A 17930-nucleotide genomic window follows, 5' to 3' on the forward strand; every position below is an offset into this window, starting at 1 on the left:
CCTTGGGAACAGGATTTTCACGCAACTTCTGAGCACAGATTTGTTCACACCACAGAGTTACTTCGCTAGTCCTTGAGACAGGTCCCTTCCCCCCAAGTGACACTGGACCGAAAGGCTCCATGCCAGCCAACTGACCTGCTAGCCACTCTGTTGTTTCAAAGGATCCAGAGTTACCTTTGTATTCTCTAATCTCAACTCACTCCTAAAGCAGCGACAAAGTCCTTACCTGAGCTAAACTGTAGCTACTGATGCAATTTGCTGCACAGCGAGAGCCAGTGAAGAGGTGTCTGCTAACCAAGAGGTAGAGCTGCACAGGCTCAGATATCCCCCCCAGAGCTGTCGTGGAAAGAGCCAAGTGCCCCGTCTTCACAGCTCTCTCCGAACACAGCATTCCTAACTTCCTCGTCAAGCTCTTCGTAAATGCATTGCTTCTCTTTCATACATTTTTTTTTTTTTTCTCTAACTGAAGCTCTGCAAATGCTCTGGGGCACAAGAAAGCTCTTTCAGGCCACGCTTGTGCACGGCAACAGTAGGGACACATGCTCCAACTGCTTCTCATTGCCCTGAGAGCTGTTGTGAATCCTCTGCCTGAAACTGCTGTCTCTACTTGATCTCTTGAGCGCTGCAAGCATAGACGAGGTGCCGAGCAACGGCTCTGCTGGCAACTGGCGTGCACCCAATTAGGAGAGGGTCTTTGCAGCCCAGTGTGACCCAGTGGTCAAGGTGGGAGTGTCACCAGAACCGATCCCCTCCCGCCCTGCTGCGACCTCTCAGCCTGCAGTCAGTGGGAATGCAGGCACCAAGCCCGCCCGTCGCTCTGGCACTCCTCCCCAGCCCACTGCAGCCAAAAGCACCTGCGCTGGGAGAACCGTGGGAAGGGCATGGGAATAAACCTGACCCTCGGGCAACTGTGCCTCCCCAGAAATGAGCCAGTTCCAGTCTGTACTAACTGCTGTCTGGACTTGGACTCATTTCCGTGCTTCCTTCCCCGCTGCACTTAGTACACTCAGGTCTAGATCACAGGTTCCTGCGTGAGACAGAGCAGTGGCTTGCAATCTTTTGCTGGTGAAAGCTCTGGCTACCTGGGCAGTGAAGGCACTTACGGTTACGCATGTGAACCAGAGGGAAAGCCTGTTCCATTCCACTTGGCAGAACCACTGTCTCTTTTCGGTTTTAAGGAGAAAGGATCCACACACTATTTCCCCTATGTTAAAAGGGAACCACTGCATAGGGGTGAAACTGCTCTGTACATACTTGCTACCTGTACCGAAGCAACATGCACTCGTCAGTGGTAGCAAAAACAAGGCAGGGAAAACCACAGAAGTCGAGAAGAGGCAAGAGCTTCAGGACAAGCATTACTCTCAAGGATCTTCAGCCACTGAGCAAATGTCTAACGCTCCTCTCTGCTGCCACTGCCATGAGAGCCAGCAGGGGAAGCACAACACAGCCCTCTGATCGCATACTTACACGTTTGCAGCGCCAAAACTCCGGGCACGGAGTGTACTCAAGGGTCACTTCTTTGCCACCGATGGAAAGAGTTCCCTGTTGAGACAAGGGGGTAAATGACGAATATGCCCAGCACATGCAGATTACTCAGAGGCAAAGAAAGGGGTTAAAGCTCTGGTTCCTAAAGGTTTTGCAAGCGAAACAGGGTGAAAGGGGGAGAGAGTCTCACGGTTCATTTAGCTGAAGCGTTGCCATGGAAGTGGAAGGGAAACTGCCTGTGCCCTGCTCTAGCACAAGGCTACAAAGCTGCGTGCTAGCTCCAGAGGAACTAGGTGGAAGAGGCTCTGTCACCTCCCAGGAAGAGCAGAGAGTAACCAGAGCATGAGAGGGAAACTGCTTTAACCTGCTTTGTCCACATGCTGGGAAGGGGCAGCTGGACGGCCCCCCCTCACACCAGTCACCACCAGGCTGGCCTCAAGGCAGCTACTTGTGGAGGAATACAAGGAGAAATGCCACCGAGGCGAGAGAATTTTCATACTCGGGTTAGTCTTCATGTCGCTCACGAAACCCTGGCTTTCCTTCAGAGAAATACGCCAGCGCGCAGCAAGGCCACCAGTCCCGCAGCCAGCAGAGCCGCTGCTCTGCAGCCAGCACCTGGTGGGGCCTGTCCCCAGCACCTGTGTGGCGGCTCCACGCTGTGTGGGAGCTCCACTGCCCGCAAAGACACGCTGCCTTCAGCTCCACGCGTCACGCCTTGGAGCGACGTCAGGAGCCCAACAAATCCATAAGCTTCACTGAAATGCAGATGATTTAAGGGTGAAATGAAGTTGTAGGTGCAAGTTCCCCAGTTCCTGCCCGGAGCAGCCCATAAAAGCAGTGAGCAGCAAGGATTCCTGGTGGCTCTCATCTGCTGTGGACAACACACCACGCCTGGGCATGCAGGATGCAGGCCGAGCCACCACAAGGCATCTCCTGTCACTGGAGGCACTGCCAGGCCAGGCAGTCTGTATTTCCCAATACCACAATATGAGACTTGGTGACAATAATGAGACTCAGACGCGGCTCTCCCAAGTCCAAGGAGAGCAGACGCTCTTCTGGCCTGCTGTTGGATGGTACAGGCAGATGTAAAGGAGCTGTAAATGGCCCCAAGCTATTTTGGGAACTTCTAGTGAGTCAGAAGCTTCCCAGGTAACTCTGACCCAGTAGCCTAGTCATGCAAGAGCCCCCCAGAGCAAACCATGAACATGAGAAAACAAGTCCCTAGAGTTATTGTTCAGAAGTCATGATACACCCATGCACAAATTGCTGTGCAGAACGTGAGGGAGATGCTAAGGAATACGTTTAAGTAGGAGCAAAGAATTCATGGGAGGGAATCACTCAGCAGCAGTACAACAACAATCCTTTAAGCCTTATGAAAAAGCACAGCAGAGAAAGTTGGAGACCAAAGACACTGCCCTGTCAGGTTGGGTTCTACCACCTCCCCTCTCCACAGCCTGCCTTTCATGGACCGAGGCCGTCCTTTCCCACTAGGCCTACAGGCACTGAACACTTCAGGGGTTTCCTTTCTGCCACCCAGCTGTTCTAGCACTGCTTTCCAGCGTGGATTTGCCTTTGCCTCACAGAAAGCTGAGCTGTTCCTAAACCTTGTTAAGGGCTGGCATGCACAGCCAGAGCACAGTGCTGCAACCTCAAATGGAAGGAATCTCCTCGAGGTCTACTCACAGTGTGGAGTATTGCCCACTTTACACATCTAGGAGAAGGTTCGTACCTTTATTAAGGCATGTGAGGAAACACAAGTGAGAAAGACAGGGAAGTGGAGATCAAGGCTGTCCTGCTGGGACCGTTGGTCCCTCTCCTAGGCAGGGCATCCATCACATCACCCACTCGAGAGACGGGCAGTGCCAGGAGAGCAGGCTAGGAACACCCTCGGGACCCACCGAGCACGGGCAGGGAGAGAAGGCAGGGTGCACATCCTCGCGAGCAGAGCTGCGGCCGCCCCACGAGCCCAGCGACGGCCTTGGGAAGAGCAGCTCCTCAGCAGGCAGCTGCAGCCCTGCCTCCGAGCTCACGAAACAAGGAGAACTCGGTTTGAGGACATTTCCTCTGGTGGGGCAATGCATCATACAGCTCCATCCTTCTACCAGCCATTGAGGATAACATTTGCCAAAAAGCCTTAAGATTATTTTTGGTTTATGGAAAATGTTTTTTAAGTGCATGTGGTGCTGGTCTCTACTGCTAATTCAGTTCTCGGAGACCGTAGAAAGTGTCACTTGCATAATTACTCCCTAATTTCCTTAACACCCTGCTGATTGCCTGCTCACTTTTTCAGCAAGCTCTCTCTTAACTGATTTCTTCCTGATAAACTCATTCTCAAGGTTGCAATCATCATTTAACACACCAAAATGAGTCCTTCATTTAGGATGCACATTGTCAGGATTCAGTGACTTTAAATTCCTCATTCTCCCATTTTGTTACTAGATGCCATCCCAAATATTTTCAGAACTTTTCTTTCCTCCAGTCCCTGTAACTGCTTATTCTTTTTCATCTATATCTTCTTTATTTTCTCTGCAAAACCTATTGGAAAATACTCTAATTTTCAGTTCACCACTTTCAATTGAACAGAGCTTTGTGAAATCACAAAGATTTTCTGAGAATTTCAGGGAACGGTGCTAGGGGGAAATAAAAAAGGTAAGCCCAAGGTATGCCACACGTACTGCCTGGGACCCAGACAGTAACACTCTCTTCCATATTCATGCATTTTGTCCTGGACCTCTCTCACCAACTCACCTGCACCCTCCCCATTAATTCTCCTTGTGGATTTTCAACATCCTGTACTTCTGAGCAGCTTGGTCTTTTCTTTCTAAATCAGTATGCTACAGGAATGTCTCCCCGGTCCTCACAGTCAGGAACCTCCCCCTCAAAACTAGCAGTAAACACAGGGTTGACTCACCAGTGAAGGGTTTAAAGGGCAGCACAGCTCTGCAGCACTAGAACACCGAGCTCTCAGCCATGGAAATGCCTAGATTTCCACAGGCACGAGCAGATTCTACCATTTTCTCTGAATTTCCAAATTCATCAAAACAGAGCTTCAGGACTTTATTGCTGGGAGCAATGATTTATGCTAGTCTTTGGTATCTTTCAAACACAATTATACATGTTTTTTCATGTAGAGGTCTGTTGGAGACGCAATACTGATTCTAGTCTAAGTGATACAATTCAGAACAAGCCATTTCAGCTAAAGCTACTAAAAAATCTGCATCATCTGGAATAATATCCAATGACCTAGTATGTAAATGTCACTGTGAGTAGGCTCTGATCAACCGAGCAATCCCATCATGAGCTGGTTCTAGAGAACGATGCTATGAAACCGTAAAACCTGTCTGCAGAAAGCGCACCCAGCAGGTAGCAACGTCTGAAAGTCCTTCACTGGGCAGGGGCAAAACCCACAAGAACAGGTTACTTTAAGAGAGAGAAAAAGCACTTTGGAGACTGTGTGTCAGCTGGGCACAAAGCTTTGGCAACAAAACTCTGCTTTACTCGAACAGTTTCCAAGCTCTTTGTCACCAAAGGCAGTTAAACCAGAAGCATTAAAAGTAGATCAGTAAGATCCAAGTGGTAAAGGTAACCCTAACTGTATGAAAAAAAACAGACCATGCTCCTAGTACGTGTAGTGTCTCTCATGAGGTTGGTTTTAAATCATCTCTAGTTTAACCTCTTTGCAATCGTACTACTTTAGCAAGGAAAGAACTCACCACCTGCTCCACACAGAGCACAGCTAACTCACCTGGGCAGGAGCTACTGAGCAGCGCAGGTACGTGAGCACAGACCGCTCCGTTTGTCTAGGGAAGCAAGGCAGCTACCGACAGGGCCGGGAGACAGCCTGCTGCAGGTCAGGCACGGCATGAGGCCCCCACGTCAGCAGCTTCTCTGTCAATTAGCATTTACAGTTGGCACGCTGTATTTTTCATGCTCGTTGACAGCCTTCTAATGATGATGACTGGGGGCTGAGGAGGGGGAGAACTTGCCAAAAAAGTATCTCTGTGCTCTCCAAGACCAGAATGACAGAAGAATACAAATCATCGATGTCAAAGCTTTTGCTAACTGTTTCTCTGAAAAAAAATTAGAGCATCCAAGAGTGACCTAGAAAACTGAAAAGCGGAGAGCTTTCGGAGCACAGCAACTCCCTCAAATCGAACCAGGTTTCTGCTTGAACTGAATTTGGCCAAACATTAAAACCTTCAGTAAATCTCACTTCGGAGCCTCTTAACAATGAGCTGACAGCTCTCCAAGCGTCCCAGCCCACGGGTCATGCTTCAGCAGCTACCACAGGGGCTGCCGAGCCACACGCAGCCGTGGATGCAGCACCCAGCGCCGCTGCAGACGGCTGCGGAGGAAGCGTGCTGCAGCTCTCCCGGCGGGATGGCAACCGCACGCCACCGTCCCCTCTCACAACAAAGGCCGTGGGTACCCGACTCGGTGGAACAGCAATTGTCAGTCTCAGCTTTACAGATCGCATCCCTGGAGCGGCGCAGGTCACTTCTGGAACAGAGCCAAGGCTCCGCTTCGGAGCCCCCAGATCCACAAGGATTTATATGCCCAAGCTTCCTCCTTGGCTACAACCACAGAGCAGCAACCAAGGGAGTGAGGGAGGTGCCTGCACCACAGGTGAACCATATTCAGACCTCCTCCAGCAGCTGGCTCGTGCACAAGACCAAACACCGCTTCAGCTAATTATTTCCTTACATTGTTCATAGTTTGATTAAATGGAAAATACCCGTGCCATGAACTGAAAAGTTCTGGTAACCTTCTTGCTGAGTAATAACGAAGTTGGAAGACTAACATGGTTCCACATGTTAAAAATGAGCTGAAAATACAATTTGCAAACAGATATAAAATTGCATACAAAGATTATGACAAAAGGATGCTTACGGGCAGCACAGCGAAGCAGTCACATTAAAATACCAGAATTAACCTCGTCTGTGTGATGTTAATTCAGTCCCCTTATGCATGCTTACTACAATTAGGATGGTTATTAAAAAATCATTATACATCCATCATTTTAAAATTCTTTAAACCAACTAATGACTGGTGTTTACTGCCTTGGGGAGACAGTACCCCGGGAGGCAGCCAGGGAGCGCAGAGGGAGCCCAGGGTCCCAGCAGCACTCCCTAGAACAGCCAGCTCTCATCATCCTCAGGGCATTTTCCAGTCCCGGCCTCCGAATGGACTGGATGGCACGGCACAGGGAGACAAGTGGCTGACAGCAGAAGTCAGGTCATCTAAATGTAACTGCAAATCAGACCGCTTTCAGGTTTTTCTCCTATCTGAATATGGATTATAAATGCAAATATAACAATCCCAACCGCAGCACAATGTAAATTACATAATGGCACCCCTTTTCACTGGCACAGTTCTCGCCTCTACAGAGGCTGGAGGGAAGCTGGCAGAGAGAGCAGGGAGAGCACAAGGCACTCTCCCTTAGGGTCTTCATCTTCAGATAAAGCAGGCAGACGGGGTCAGACCCCAAAGGTCCCTCTAGCCCACACATCCCCAGCTGCCCGTGGCATTCAGGAGGCAGCAGCTTCCCAGGAAGCAAGCAGAGGGCCAACACCAAGACACCCAGGAGGATGAGAGACCAGCTGGATATATTTCAAAACAAGATCATCGCAGCCACAGAAACTGGTTTCTCATCTCGTTTTTCCCATATGCTGAAGTTTTTCTCTGTGAGCTCTTTGGCAGCTGTTGTACAAGGGACTCAATTCCAGAGAGCAACAGGCAGTACATCTGCTTACCTTTGACAAAAAGCAGATGAGAAAAGCTGTGAACCCACAAACCACAATCCATCTGTAATTAAACATTTAGAAAACAGACCATGACACGGAGAGACAAAGAAATGAGAGCAATCCAGCCTGCTGCAGGGTATTGCAGCAATCTGGCATTTCCTACAGGAACAGTAACTACAAGCAAATTCCTAGTATAGCAGGACTTTCTCCAAGGCCCTCAGCCCCCTTCTCCAGCTCCCTAATCATTTGCAGCTCAAGGACTTCTTTTTACTGGCCTGATCTAGCAGTGTCCAGGACTCCGCGTTGAGCAGCTGACAGCCAGGGCAGAAGATTCAAGATACACAGGGGAAAAGGATGGTCTGACAAGTCGTGAATCCCTGAGGAATGGTTACATCACCAAGTGGATACAAACAACCCTGCTGTGTACCATTACAGGACTCTACCAAGACTAATGCTGAGATGAATCTTGCATAAATTCTGTGTTAGTGGTCACCTGGAAAGGAGGATGTTTGGCTCCTGGGCATCAGCGATGCCATAGAGCTGAAGAGCACGTGGCATGACCTTGAAACATTTAGCAGTAAGGCATTCGTTTCATCAGTGATCTGACGCCAACCAGCACGGCATGCTCAGGGCTCATGGTCTTCAAAGTCGGAGGCGGCCTGAGACTGAGAGCCCAAAGATGTCATCAGCAATCCCGAGCTAACAGAACATAATTTCAGACACATCACTGATGCCAACAAAATTGGCACTAACACAGAACCAAGGAATTAGGAGGATAACTTAGAGAGTCCTAAAGATGTAGTAGCTAAATATAATAGATTAAGGTGCTACACAATGATTATTTTAACCCAGATAGCACTCAGTGCCTCTTTTTCAAACTCCTTTCATACCAAACCCATTACCCACTTGCACTGGGACACATAAGTTTCCAATTCTACTCGCTCACAGACAGCCCTCCTCAGGCCTCCCTGGTTATCCAGGACATTCGTCCATTAGCAGAAGGTGCCAGTCTGCATTCTTTAAGTATCTTACTTCCACAGACACCCTATCCAGCCTGCTAAGACACCTCCAGTTTTCTTCCCACGATTTCTAAATTCCCTGGATACCAGCCACACTCTTAAGAAAGTCCCAGTATCTTTCTACAATTCATCTCCCCTCACTGACATCCCTTTTGCAAATATACACAGAAATCGCCTTTCAGACTATGCCAGCTCTCTACATTTTATTGCCTGAATTCTGAACTCCACTTCCACGTTAGGACTCTCAAAGTGCCTATCTTTTAAACACAGCATTTGCTTCCCTTGTCAGTCCTGCTCTGAGAACACCACCGAAACAGTCGGTACAGGCAAGCTCCCAGTTACCACTCCCGGAAGGGTAACAGGGATGCGTCGCAGCTTGAGAAAACACACAGTGTGCCTAGGACTTTACATGTTCTAAGGCCAGCTTTGGGTGGCAAGTGATATGAATGCCTTCTGCATTTTACCCTTTAAGGATATTTCAACACATCTGCAAGTTTTCTTTGATCCAGTGAAGCGCAGTGGACGTTTTAGCTGCCACTGAAAGCCCTAAAGTCTCCCTGTCCAGCTAATTCTCATCTTCAGCTTCTCTCATCCCTCTGAAGAGGGCACCTTTGCAGATCAGCATTATAGGATCACTGGAAAAACATGGAAATTTTGAAATGAAAGCTTTTCCTATACAGTGCAAAGGGGTCAGAAGAGGGTTTTTACAGTTCAGACAGTGAAGGAGTTAACAGCTCCAAGGGGAACAAGTTCTGCGCTCTGGTGTTACTGGCTGTGCTCCCGTTCCACAGCTGAGGAGAAGCATGGATGGTTAAGGACTTAGTACAGGGTAAGCTCAGAAGGTCATGCATATCAAACACTTGTTCCAGTGCCCAAAAAAGCAGGAATCAGGTTGAATCCTCTATCTGAAAAGTCTACTTAAACTATCAAAACTTAAGAGTATTTAAATATTTACCATATTGGGTATCATTATTCATAGACGGCTCTAGGGAAGGGTCCACTTGCCTCTGCCTCACCTGTATTCTTTTTCTGCTTCATCACAGTCCACTGCCTGGTCTCTGTGTTTGAACAACAGCTGCTTCAAAGACTCCAACGTAGGGATTTCCCTTCTCCCTCCAAAATGCTGCTCTAGTGCCTGGACATATTTCTCAAGACTTTGTTATATGACCACCCTTTTCCTCAAAGGTCATCCCATTCCCTAACGCTGTTAAACAATATCAACATTAAGCATGTTAGCACAATGCACTAATCCACCCCAGGACCTTCCTGTGCCTTCCCCCCAGGGGTACCTTACAATCAGCAATGGCCATAAGGAAACTGGGAGAACAATGAAGGAAAGCCCAGTCACTTACTCATAGATTTGAAGCACAATATCAAAACACTACAGAGTGTTCCCAATGCAAAATCATGCTGGAAAAAAGTCAGGCTGGAAAGGTCTGCCTTAAAGGGGACAATTTATTCCTAGACAATTCAGCGTATTTGATTAAAGATCACACAAACTCAAACAGAAGTGTGTCCTTTTACTGGAGCGTGTAACCGTGGGGTTACACACCAATTCCAACACCGCCTGACCTGCGTGGTGAAGAGAGCGCGGGATGCTCTGCGCAGCAGCAAACGTTCGCTAAGAACACGCCAACTGTAAACAGGGAAGAGAGCACTCAGAGCCTTCCCCGGCAATCCTTTCTCTGCAGCCAGTGCTCAGGCAAGCTCCCTGCAGGACAGCCTCTCTGCTGAGAGGAAAAGACCCAAAATCCCTGGGAAGAGGGAGCAGCCCTGTGGATGCAAAGCGGGGTTTGTCCTTGGAGACCTCATTTTTCAACATCCCCAGATTCCCAGCTAATGGCAGAAGTGGGTGCCTGATGCTGACCCCAAACAAAAGAACCCAGCCAGCTGCCAGGGGAAACGTACCAGCAGTGCCACACTTACCTGTGCCGTCTCAACGATGATTCCCTGCACGTCACCATGACCTCGAGGTGGCCCGCCCAAAAGCTATATCCAAATGCTTAACAGTCACACTTGGACAGAACCAGGAGGCAGCTGGCACATCTTCAGGCTGGCACCTGCACCGATTTCTACATCTGAGCAGGTCCTGCCTCTTAAGAGAGCTCTTCTTAGGAGGTGATTTGGGAAACAGCTGCTTTAGCCTCTTTGGATAATATTTGCCCAAGAAACCTGGCAGAGCATGAGACCAAAGCTAAACGAGTTCCTCATGTCAGCCTGGCTTGGGTGCAACGTAACACAAGCGGGTGCCACAGCTGCCCGCTGGACCCAGCAGCTCCTCCTTTACAGGGGCTTAAGAGGTTCATCCAGGCAACTGCACTGTGCAACACGCAGGGGTACATCCAGATCGCTCCTTCCTGATGAATGCCCAGATTTGCCGAGGAAGGGACCTTAGGGCCTTGTCAGGGCGCAAGAGGCAGCCGCAGCCACTCTCCTACATGAACATCCAGGCCCTGAGGCTGCGCTAGCTGACCTGAGCTCTTCAGGACAGTCTGGCCAGAGGGGTGAGCATGCAGGAGAGCAGTTCCTACGATAACTCTGACACTGAGAAAGGAAAAGAACACGATTCCCTGTTGTGCCCCAGCTTGGCTGAATCCCTAAGGGACTGGGAAGGATAAACAGCATGCAGAGGCATCTCCTACAACTGTCACGTAAGCAGGATGATAGCGGGTGGCTCAGGGATTTCCACTTGACTGCCACTCCTCTGGGATTCTAACGCCTGGGGATGTATCCAGCCAGGAAGCAACACGCAGCCTGGCACAGAGACCGGCCCGCAGCGCATCGCTGCAGACCAAGGGCAGACACAGAGGTACTGCCCGCAGCGCTGCGTGTGCGGCTGCTCATCTCTCAACCGCAGGCACCGGAGAGGTGATGCATTCAGGTGCTCCTCTCAGACTCAGATCGACCAGTCATCTGCCTGTCACTAACAGGTGTCTGTTCAACATTTTGGAGCTCACTATTTACATTTAATAACTGGCCCAGTATACACCAGAAGGAAGAAAACCAGACAAGCTAAGTCAGTGCAATGGGCAGAGGAGTAGGCAGTGGTAGAGGGGAAGCACTGACCTCCAATGAGCCAGGCACAGAAGAGTGCCTTGTCTTGTCAGGGGGAGAAAAAAAAAACAAACCACCTCAGCTTTCTTCTCCAGCAGTATCACAAGTCAGGAAGAATCAATCAAGCTTTCAAAAGCCCAGGACTTTAAACAGTAAAATAACTTAGTCATCGTATCATTAATGTACAGCTTCCCACCATGAGACAGCTTCTCAGTGAGACTCAACCTGATTTTACGTGTATGAAAATACATCCTGAGATTCTGAGGACTTCAAAGTACTTTCTATGTTTAGTCTGCTCCTGAGGTCCTTGATGGCAAAGTACATCGAACGTTTGCTTGGGCTTTTACTGCTATCCTGGCTCAAATATGGTACATGAAGCCCATCTGAATATTGCTAATTTCCTGCTAAGACATGGACTGTACATCACAAAAACTAAGATTTCCCCTGCTGTCTATGAAAACAGGAAAGAATTACTTTCATCCTCTTGTTCTAAAGAAGATACTTTCAGAGATCTGAATACTTAAATCTCATGTTTACAGCTTTATAGCTTTGACCCTCATTAAAAATGTAATTCATTACATGACACACTTGATTTCAGACCACTGCCCTTTGGGGAATCTACTTCTGGAAGCTGTTTGAAGACATAACTAACTGAACTTCTAGGTGGCCTGAAGCGATGGAAATGCGGGAGGACACATGGATGCTGTATCTGATAGTTGTCAATGCACACACACAGTGCCACGGTACAACAAAACAAACCTTAAGGCAGACTGCTACTTCACATCAGACGCTTCACCGCAACAAGACAACCACACATTGTACAGCTTCTGTCGCTGCAGAAGCCAGGAAGAACATTTCACCTCCCTCCTGTGTCTCCTTGTACAAAATGGCTTCAGGATCTTCCCCCATTGCCCTCTCCTGGGAGCAGTTGCAGCCAAAGATCCAGCAAGCTGATCACACAGCGGTACTGAGGGTCTCTCAGTTGCTGTCCCCTTCGCACATGTTGGGTCAAACAGGTTGCAAGATACAATGCAAGCAGAAATCCTCCCCCTCTTGAAGGAGAGAGGGTCGGGGGAAGTCTGTGCCTTTCCTCGGAAGTGCAGAGGGCTGTTGTCTGCTAGTATCCTCGATGCTCTTACACCTAACGTGTCTTCTTCTCCTGCACAGGTGTAGAATGACAGCAATGCTCCTGATCTCTGCTCCTGTAGCATACAGTGTTTCCTGTGATCTCTGCAGGTATTAAAGCTTTAATAAAAGTCTTGAAAGCGCCCTCTGGCTTGCAGGGGAATGGGGCGGATAATAACTGTGTGTCCTTCTGTGTTAAATACCTGTTTCCTTGTTGCCTGTGATTGACGGATAATGACACAATAGTCCACTCAGGCATGCCAACCCCACTTTCCACTGTAATCATGTTTCATTTCTAGTCAAGAATGTTAACAGCCCAGTTACAGTCAAATGGAAACAGAAATTCACAAATGAAAGTTGCTGACTGTTTGCCATAGCTTTGATCTTGCATCTTCAAACTTGAAACATCTGAATTTAACTTCTTCCTTGTGTGAGTCTCATAACCCAAGCAGAACATGGCAAAATTCAAGGTACTCTTTTTGAATGTACCCCAAGTCAGAGTAACCAGACTCTTACAATTTACATTAAAAGGTGCAATGCAGATTCAGCTGGGAAGAAAACAGACCAAAATCCACAACTGCAGGGAATTCCAGCTTGCTCTCGCTACCACAACCATAGCTTTGCCAAAAAACCCAAAATGGTTTCTGCAGAAAAGCAGTTTGGCCACTGCTCTTCTAAAAGAAGGAAACCATGCTTCTGCCTTCCTTAACCCCAGAGAGCATGCAGTCTGACCTTTTCTTCAGTCTCTGGATGCAACCTTTTACCTCCCTACTCCAGCAATCCAACATCACCAGTGGACCAAGGAATGGAGAAAGCAATCGCCGCCAAGATAGCACAAAAGCATGAACGAACAGTTCTGATGCTGAAGCGAACAAAAACGACTCATCAAGTGCAAACTGCAACAACATTTTGGTGTGCTCCCACTTATGAAAACAGTCCAGATGGAGATTCAGAGCTATAATCTGGCTCATATGCTTGTAAAACATATCTGGTGTTCCCCTTGACATCGCTGGGATTGGGCTCAGAAGGGCTGCAGTCTTCTTCACAATGACAGGTCTTGTGCAAACCATTATGGCAAAACCATGACAGAAAATGGTCTTGCTCTGGAAGTGAAAGTTATGGTGGGATCACTGAGATGCCTTTATTCGTGTGAACTGAACCCATACAGACATTCCCCTCTCTGCTGCCTCTGTGTCTCCTTTAAGTAACTTCAATCGTATCACCAGCACCGTCCACTTCCAAGAGTACAGAGAGAATTTCTGATAGTGCATCTGCAGTTCTGTTAGTCACCAGTTTACTTAAAGGATGACTTCAAAAGCATCAAAGCAAATTAGTGGCATGAGTCCTACTAACTTTCATATACAAGCTTGACCAAGGGATTTCACATCTTAATTCAAAATCACCTTCCTACCACGTACACAATCTATCAATTGTGGCAACACACTATCTGTCCTACATCGGATTTACCAAACTCCTATGAAGCACTTTGATGCTACAATGATAAACACCTTCCAAATGGTTACACAAGAATATATTTAGATTTTTTACAAATCTTCATAGCAAATCAACCAATCATGAATGTAAATACAATAAAAAACATACAATACACAAGAGCAGCCCAGCAGTAAAACATTGCTCTCCATCTTAAGGTGAAATTGCACCAGCACATAGCATCTGTAACGAAGATTTCCTCACCGTCACACAATTCTTCCATTAACACGTTAGGAGGAAAGGACCTGGCAGCTACCCAGACAGGGTAGCATCTGTATCCTGCATATGCATCCAAGGACTACTTCAAAATCCTTTCTAGCTCCGGGCAAAATCTCACCTGCAAACGGATTCAAAGGATGAGCATGCCGGATGTCACGTCACCCAGGAAAACGCTTTGCATGTTGGCAATGACTGAAACAAAGCTATTTCTTAGGTCTTGCTCTGCAATACAACTTTAGCCCTATGGAAGGGGCATGGAGCAGACTTATCTGTGGTACACATTGCACTGCATATTCACAAGCAAAAATTTTCAAGTGCCCCCATTTTTGCAACAGCCACGCTGGGCATGACCAAAGGTCCAGCTGCCCAGCAGTGGTTCCTCTCTTCGAGCCACCAGTCTAGGGAGCATCCACCCCCACGCACCTCCGGATGCTGTGCAGCGGCATGCGGTACCCAACGGAGGCGAGTGATGCACTGCAAGCACTGGCGTATCACATCTTACCATCCATCAGCCAGAGAGGACCGGACACTTACCTTGGCAATCACTCATGGATCAAGTTATTTAAACAAATTTCAGGAAATCACAATTACTCCTTAACCTTTGCCAGCTCAAGCTCCTGACATTGTAAATAGAACATCGATCCCAACAGAGAAAAACTTGATTAACAATGCATTGAAAGTCTATAGAGAAAGAACGGGTATTTCAGAGATACGTCATCACACAGATTTGTTAATGTCAGCTGGCAAAAAAACCCCAAAAACCCACGATCAGAACACAAATGCCCAGGGGCCTGCGGGAGAGCAGGTTCATTTTAGAGCAGGGTACGGAGGGATGCTTTACATGGAACAATCTATTTATACAGCAGCCTAAGTGAACTTCAGCACATGGAACAGATTTCTGCAACATACAGCAATATCTGAGTCCTAAGATAACCCCGCTGGGCCACGCGTTCCCAGCAGCAACCAGAGATACTAAGGAGGTCCCACTTACGCATCTGCTGCATGCTCCAAGCAGCTCACCCAGAAGCTGTCCTCCGGGACAATCCCATTACGGAGCAGCAGTTCAGCAGCAGCAAACACACACAATCCTCATCACGTGGGAAAGCTGAGGTGGAAGGAAAACAGAAGCAAGGAAAAAAGGAAGACAAGATTTTGGAATAAGAGCAGGAAGGCAGAGGGATATGGCAAGCTGGGATCACACCAGTAGAGCAAGAAGGTGCAGCTTCATAACTCTTCCAGTTAAAAGCGCACTTGTCTTACAACACTTGATTAGCATAGTTTGCTTCCTGAGGCAAGGCAGGACAGAGCTGCCAAGAAGGTTGTAGTTTTTTATCCGGGTAGGGCTAGAAGAAGTGTGTTGATAGGCAGCTGCCACTGGCTGAAGGAAGAGTGTGTGAAGTCCTTGGCAGATCTCTTACAACCTCCTATGCCAACAGAGGAGAGACTAAGAGGATTCACACGGCTTGCAGAGGTGAGATGACAGAAGATGTTGAGATGACAGAAGAGAAGAAGGTCCAGAGAACTATTTTCAGTACCAGAACTTTTTGGCAGTCACATTTTACAACAAAAGACACCCTTCTCTGCACAAGGTCTCTGTAGCCAGTCCTGAACAGAAAAGCAGACAGCGCCTTTATCACAACATGACTGCAGGATATACACATGTACACCCACGCACCCGGCCCTGTCACAGATCAGTGCAGGCAGAGCCAACTGCTTATTCACGGGCAAGACTCTGCCCAGCACTAGGAGCCTCCCACTGCAGGCTTCCATACGGATCTCAGAGGCTCGCAACTCTAATTAAATGACGGTATGATGCAGTGATTAGTGAGACACAAGTGGGAATAAACAAATGATTGACTCAACACACTAAGCCTCAGCGATGTAAGACCAGCATGAGCTCGTGACAAGGTCACACACCAAATCAGACACAAAAAAAACCCCCACATCAGCTCTGCTGCCTGGAAATCCACTCGTCTGACTACAAGGTAGCCTACTGAGGGAACTTTCCATAGGTCACTTGGATCACAAAAATTACTCCATAATGCACGTTTCCCAAATCTTTAGGATGTTTATAGAAGAAACACTGCCTGGGCATACAAGCCTTTCCCCTCTCTATGCACACACTCAAAGTGGAAGACTCAAAAGGTAATGCAAGCAACCTACATAGTCAAAAGCAGGACAGGTTTAACAGGGGAAAAAAATGTGTGCTAACGACACAACCTGAGCAAAATCCACACACCTAATATGCAACAAGAAAAGCAGAAGATAATGTCAGCTGCTAACCCAAGGAGGACATATCAAAAGCAAGGCCATCTCCAGCACTCTTAGCCTAACATGCAAACGAATTTCTGTGTATTTGTGGACACACTCCATTGTCACCACCACCCCCAACTGCAGGTTAGAGCTAAAGAGATGGAGTGACGCTGTCAATCGAGTAAATGATGGATACCAGACAGCCCGTGAAAATACACTTGAGGCAGGTGTCACGTTCCATTACAGGGGGCATTCTACAGATTCTAGAAAAGAATGCCAGTCTCCACAACTTGGCAGATCCTACCAAAAGCAAAACAACTATTTTTGACATTTGGACACACATTTTCTCTCGCAAATTGCAACACCCTCCTTGCACCACCGACTTCATCCGCCAAGGCTACAGGTCACCAGAGCAGACGCGTTCTCAGGATAACCACAAGCTCATTCTGTATTTAACTGGGAAGCCACGCAGAGCCGTGACTGGTTATGCAAACGTTTTCAGGACAGAAAGTCCTAGGCTTTGCCTGCTTGTCACAGCTTCTTGTGGATTTTGACACCAACAGCTACAGTGAAAAGCCTGTGAAGTCTGGTCTGTACCAGAAGCTACGTTGGCACTAAAGGCAGAAAAGCACTGCAGTGAACGGATAAAAGGGGCCAGGCTCAGAGCAGGAGGAACACACAGCTGATGCTTCCAGTTGCATGGCGGTGGGAGGTGCTCAAGTGAAGTGAGCACCCACAAAATCCAGTAAGAATCCCTCTCACCCTCTCCAGCAGGAAACAAGCAGGGAATGGTGGCATCGCTGTGCTCAGCAAGCTGAGCCAGGACCGCAGAGCACTGCAGGGGAAACCGCTCTCCGGACGAGGCTGGTCTCAGCGCAGCGAGGCACAAGAGCAAGTCTTGGAACAACTGCTTTAGCGCACGCCTGGGGACCTCCACAATAACTTACAAAGTATGTATATTTAAAAGTTCATGCTACAGCTCTGCCATTTTTTTCCTCTTCAGAAACAGGAGGAAAGGATTACAAAGACGTCAGTTACTAGCAACAAAAGCTAGGAAATATTCACACTGTAGGTGTTGCTAAGTTTGAGGCCCGAGAGGATTTGGAGACAATACTACATAGTCAGTCAATACTAATAATTTGCTCCTAAGTTTAAAAAAAGCTTCTTCTGCTCCCATATGTATAACAACCAGCTCCACACCTCAGCAGAGCCAGGATCTCTCCATTTCTCCTCTCTCACCTGCCTCTGTGACACGCGACAGTACACGAAGGGTACTTCATTTCCTGCCTGATTTTCTTGAATCCAATAACAAGCTTATTACGTGTGTTTCTTCTACAGATGAAGGAGTGCAAGGGAGAATTCAGATACTCAGTGGGATCCCCACGCATACAGAGAACAAGAGCCGTGGGATGTATTCCTAGAGTTGTCTCCCAAGAAGCCAAAATGATATCCTAAGACAGGAACACCACTACACCACGGGCTACACCAACCCTTTATGCAAAGAAGATTCAGGAAGATAAATGCCACACCACACTACAAC

At 47.9% G+C, this 17930-nt stretch overlaps 1 protein-coding gene across 1 annotated transcript in view; it reads right to left on the reverse strand.

The window, feature by feature from the left end:
* Window positions 1-17930, reverse strand: part of RBM6 (RNA binding motif protein 6) — a 59990-nt gene that overhangs the window by 14616 nt on the left and 27444 nt on the right. Inside the window, exon 7 of the mRNA XM_075432354.1 lies at window positions 1468-1542. Within this exon, the coding sequence (XP_075288469.1) occupies window positions 1468-1542 (75 nt within the window). The remainder of the gene's footprint in view (window positions 1-1467; window positions 1543-17930) is intronic.

The sequence above is a fragment of the Opisthocomus hoazin genome, chromosome 11, assembly GCF_030867145.1.
Source record: "Opisthocomus hoazin isolate bOpiHoa1 chromosome 11, bOpiHoa1.hap1, whole genome shotgun sequence".
In the NCBI taxonomy this organism is placed as follows: Eukaryota; Metazoa; Chordata; class Aves; order Opisthocomiformes; family Opisthocomidae; genus Opisthocomus; species Opisthocomus hoazin.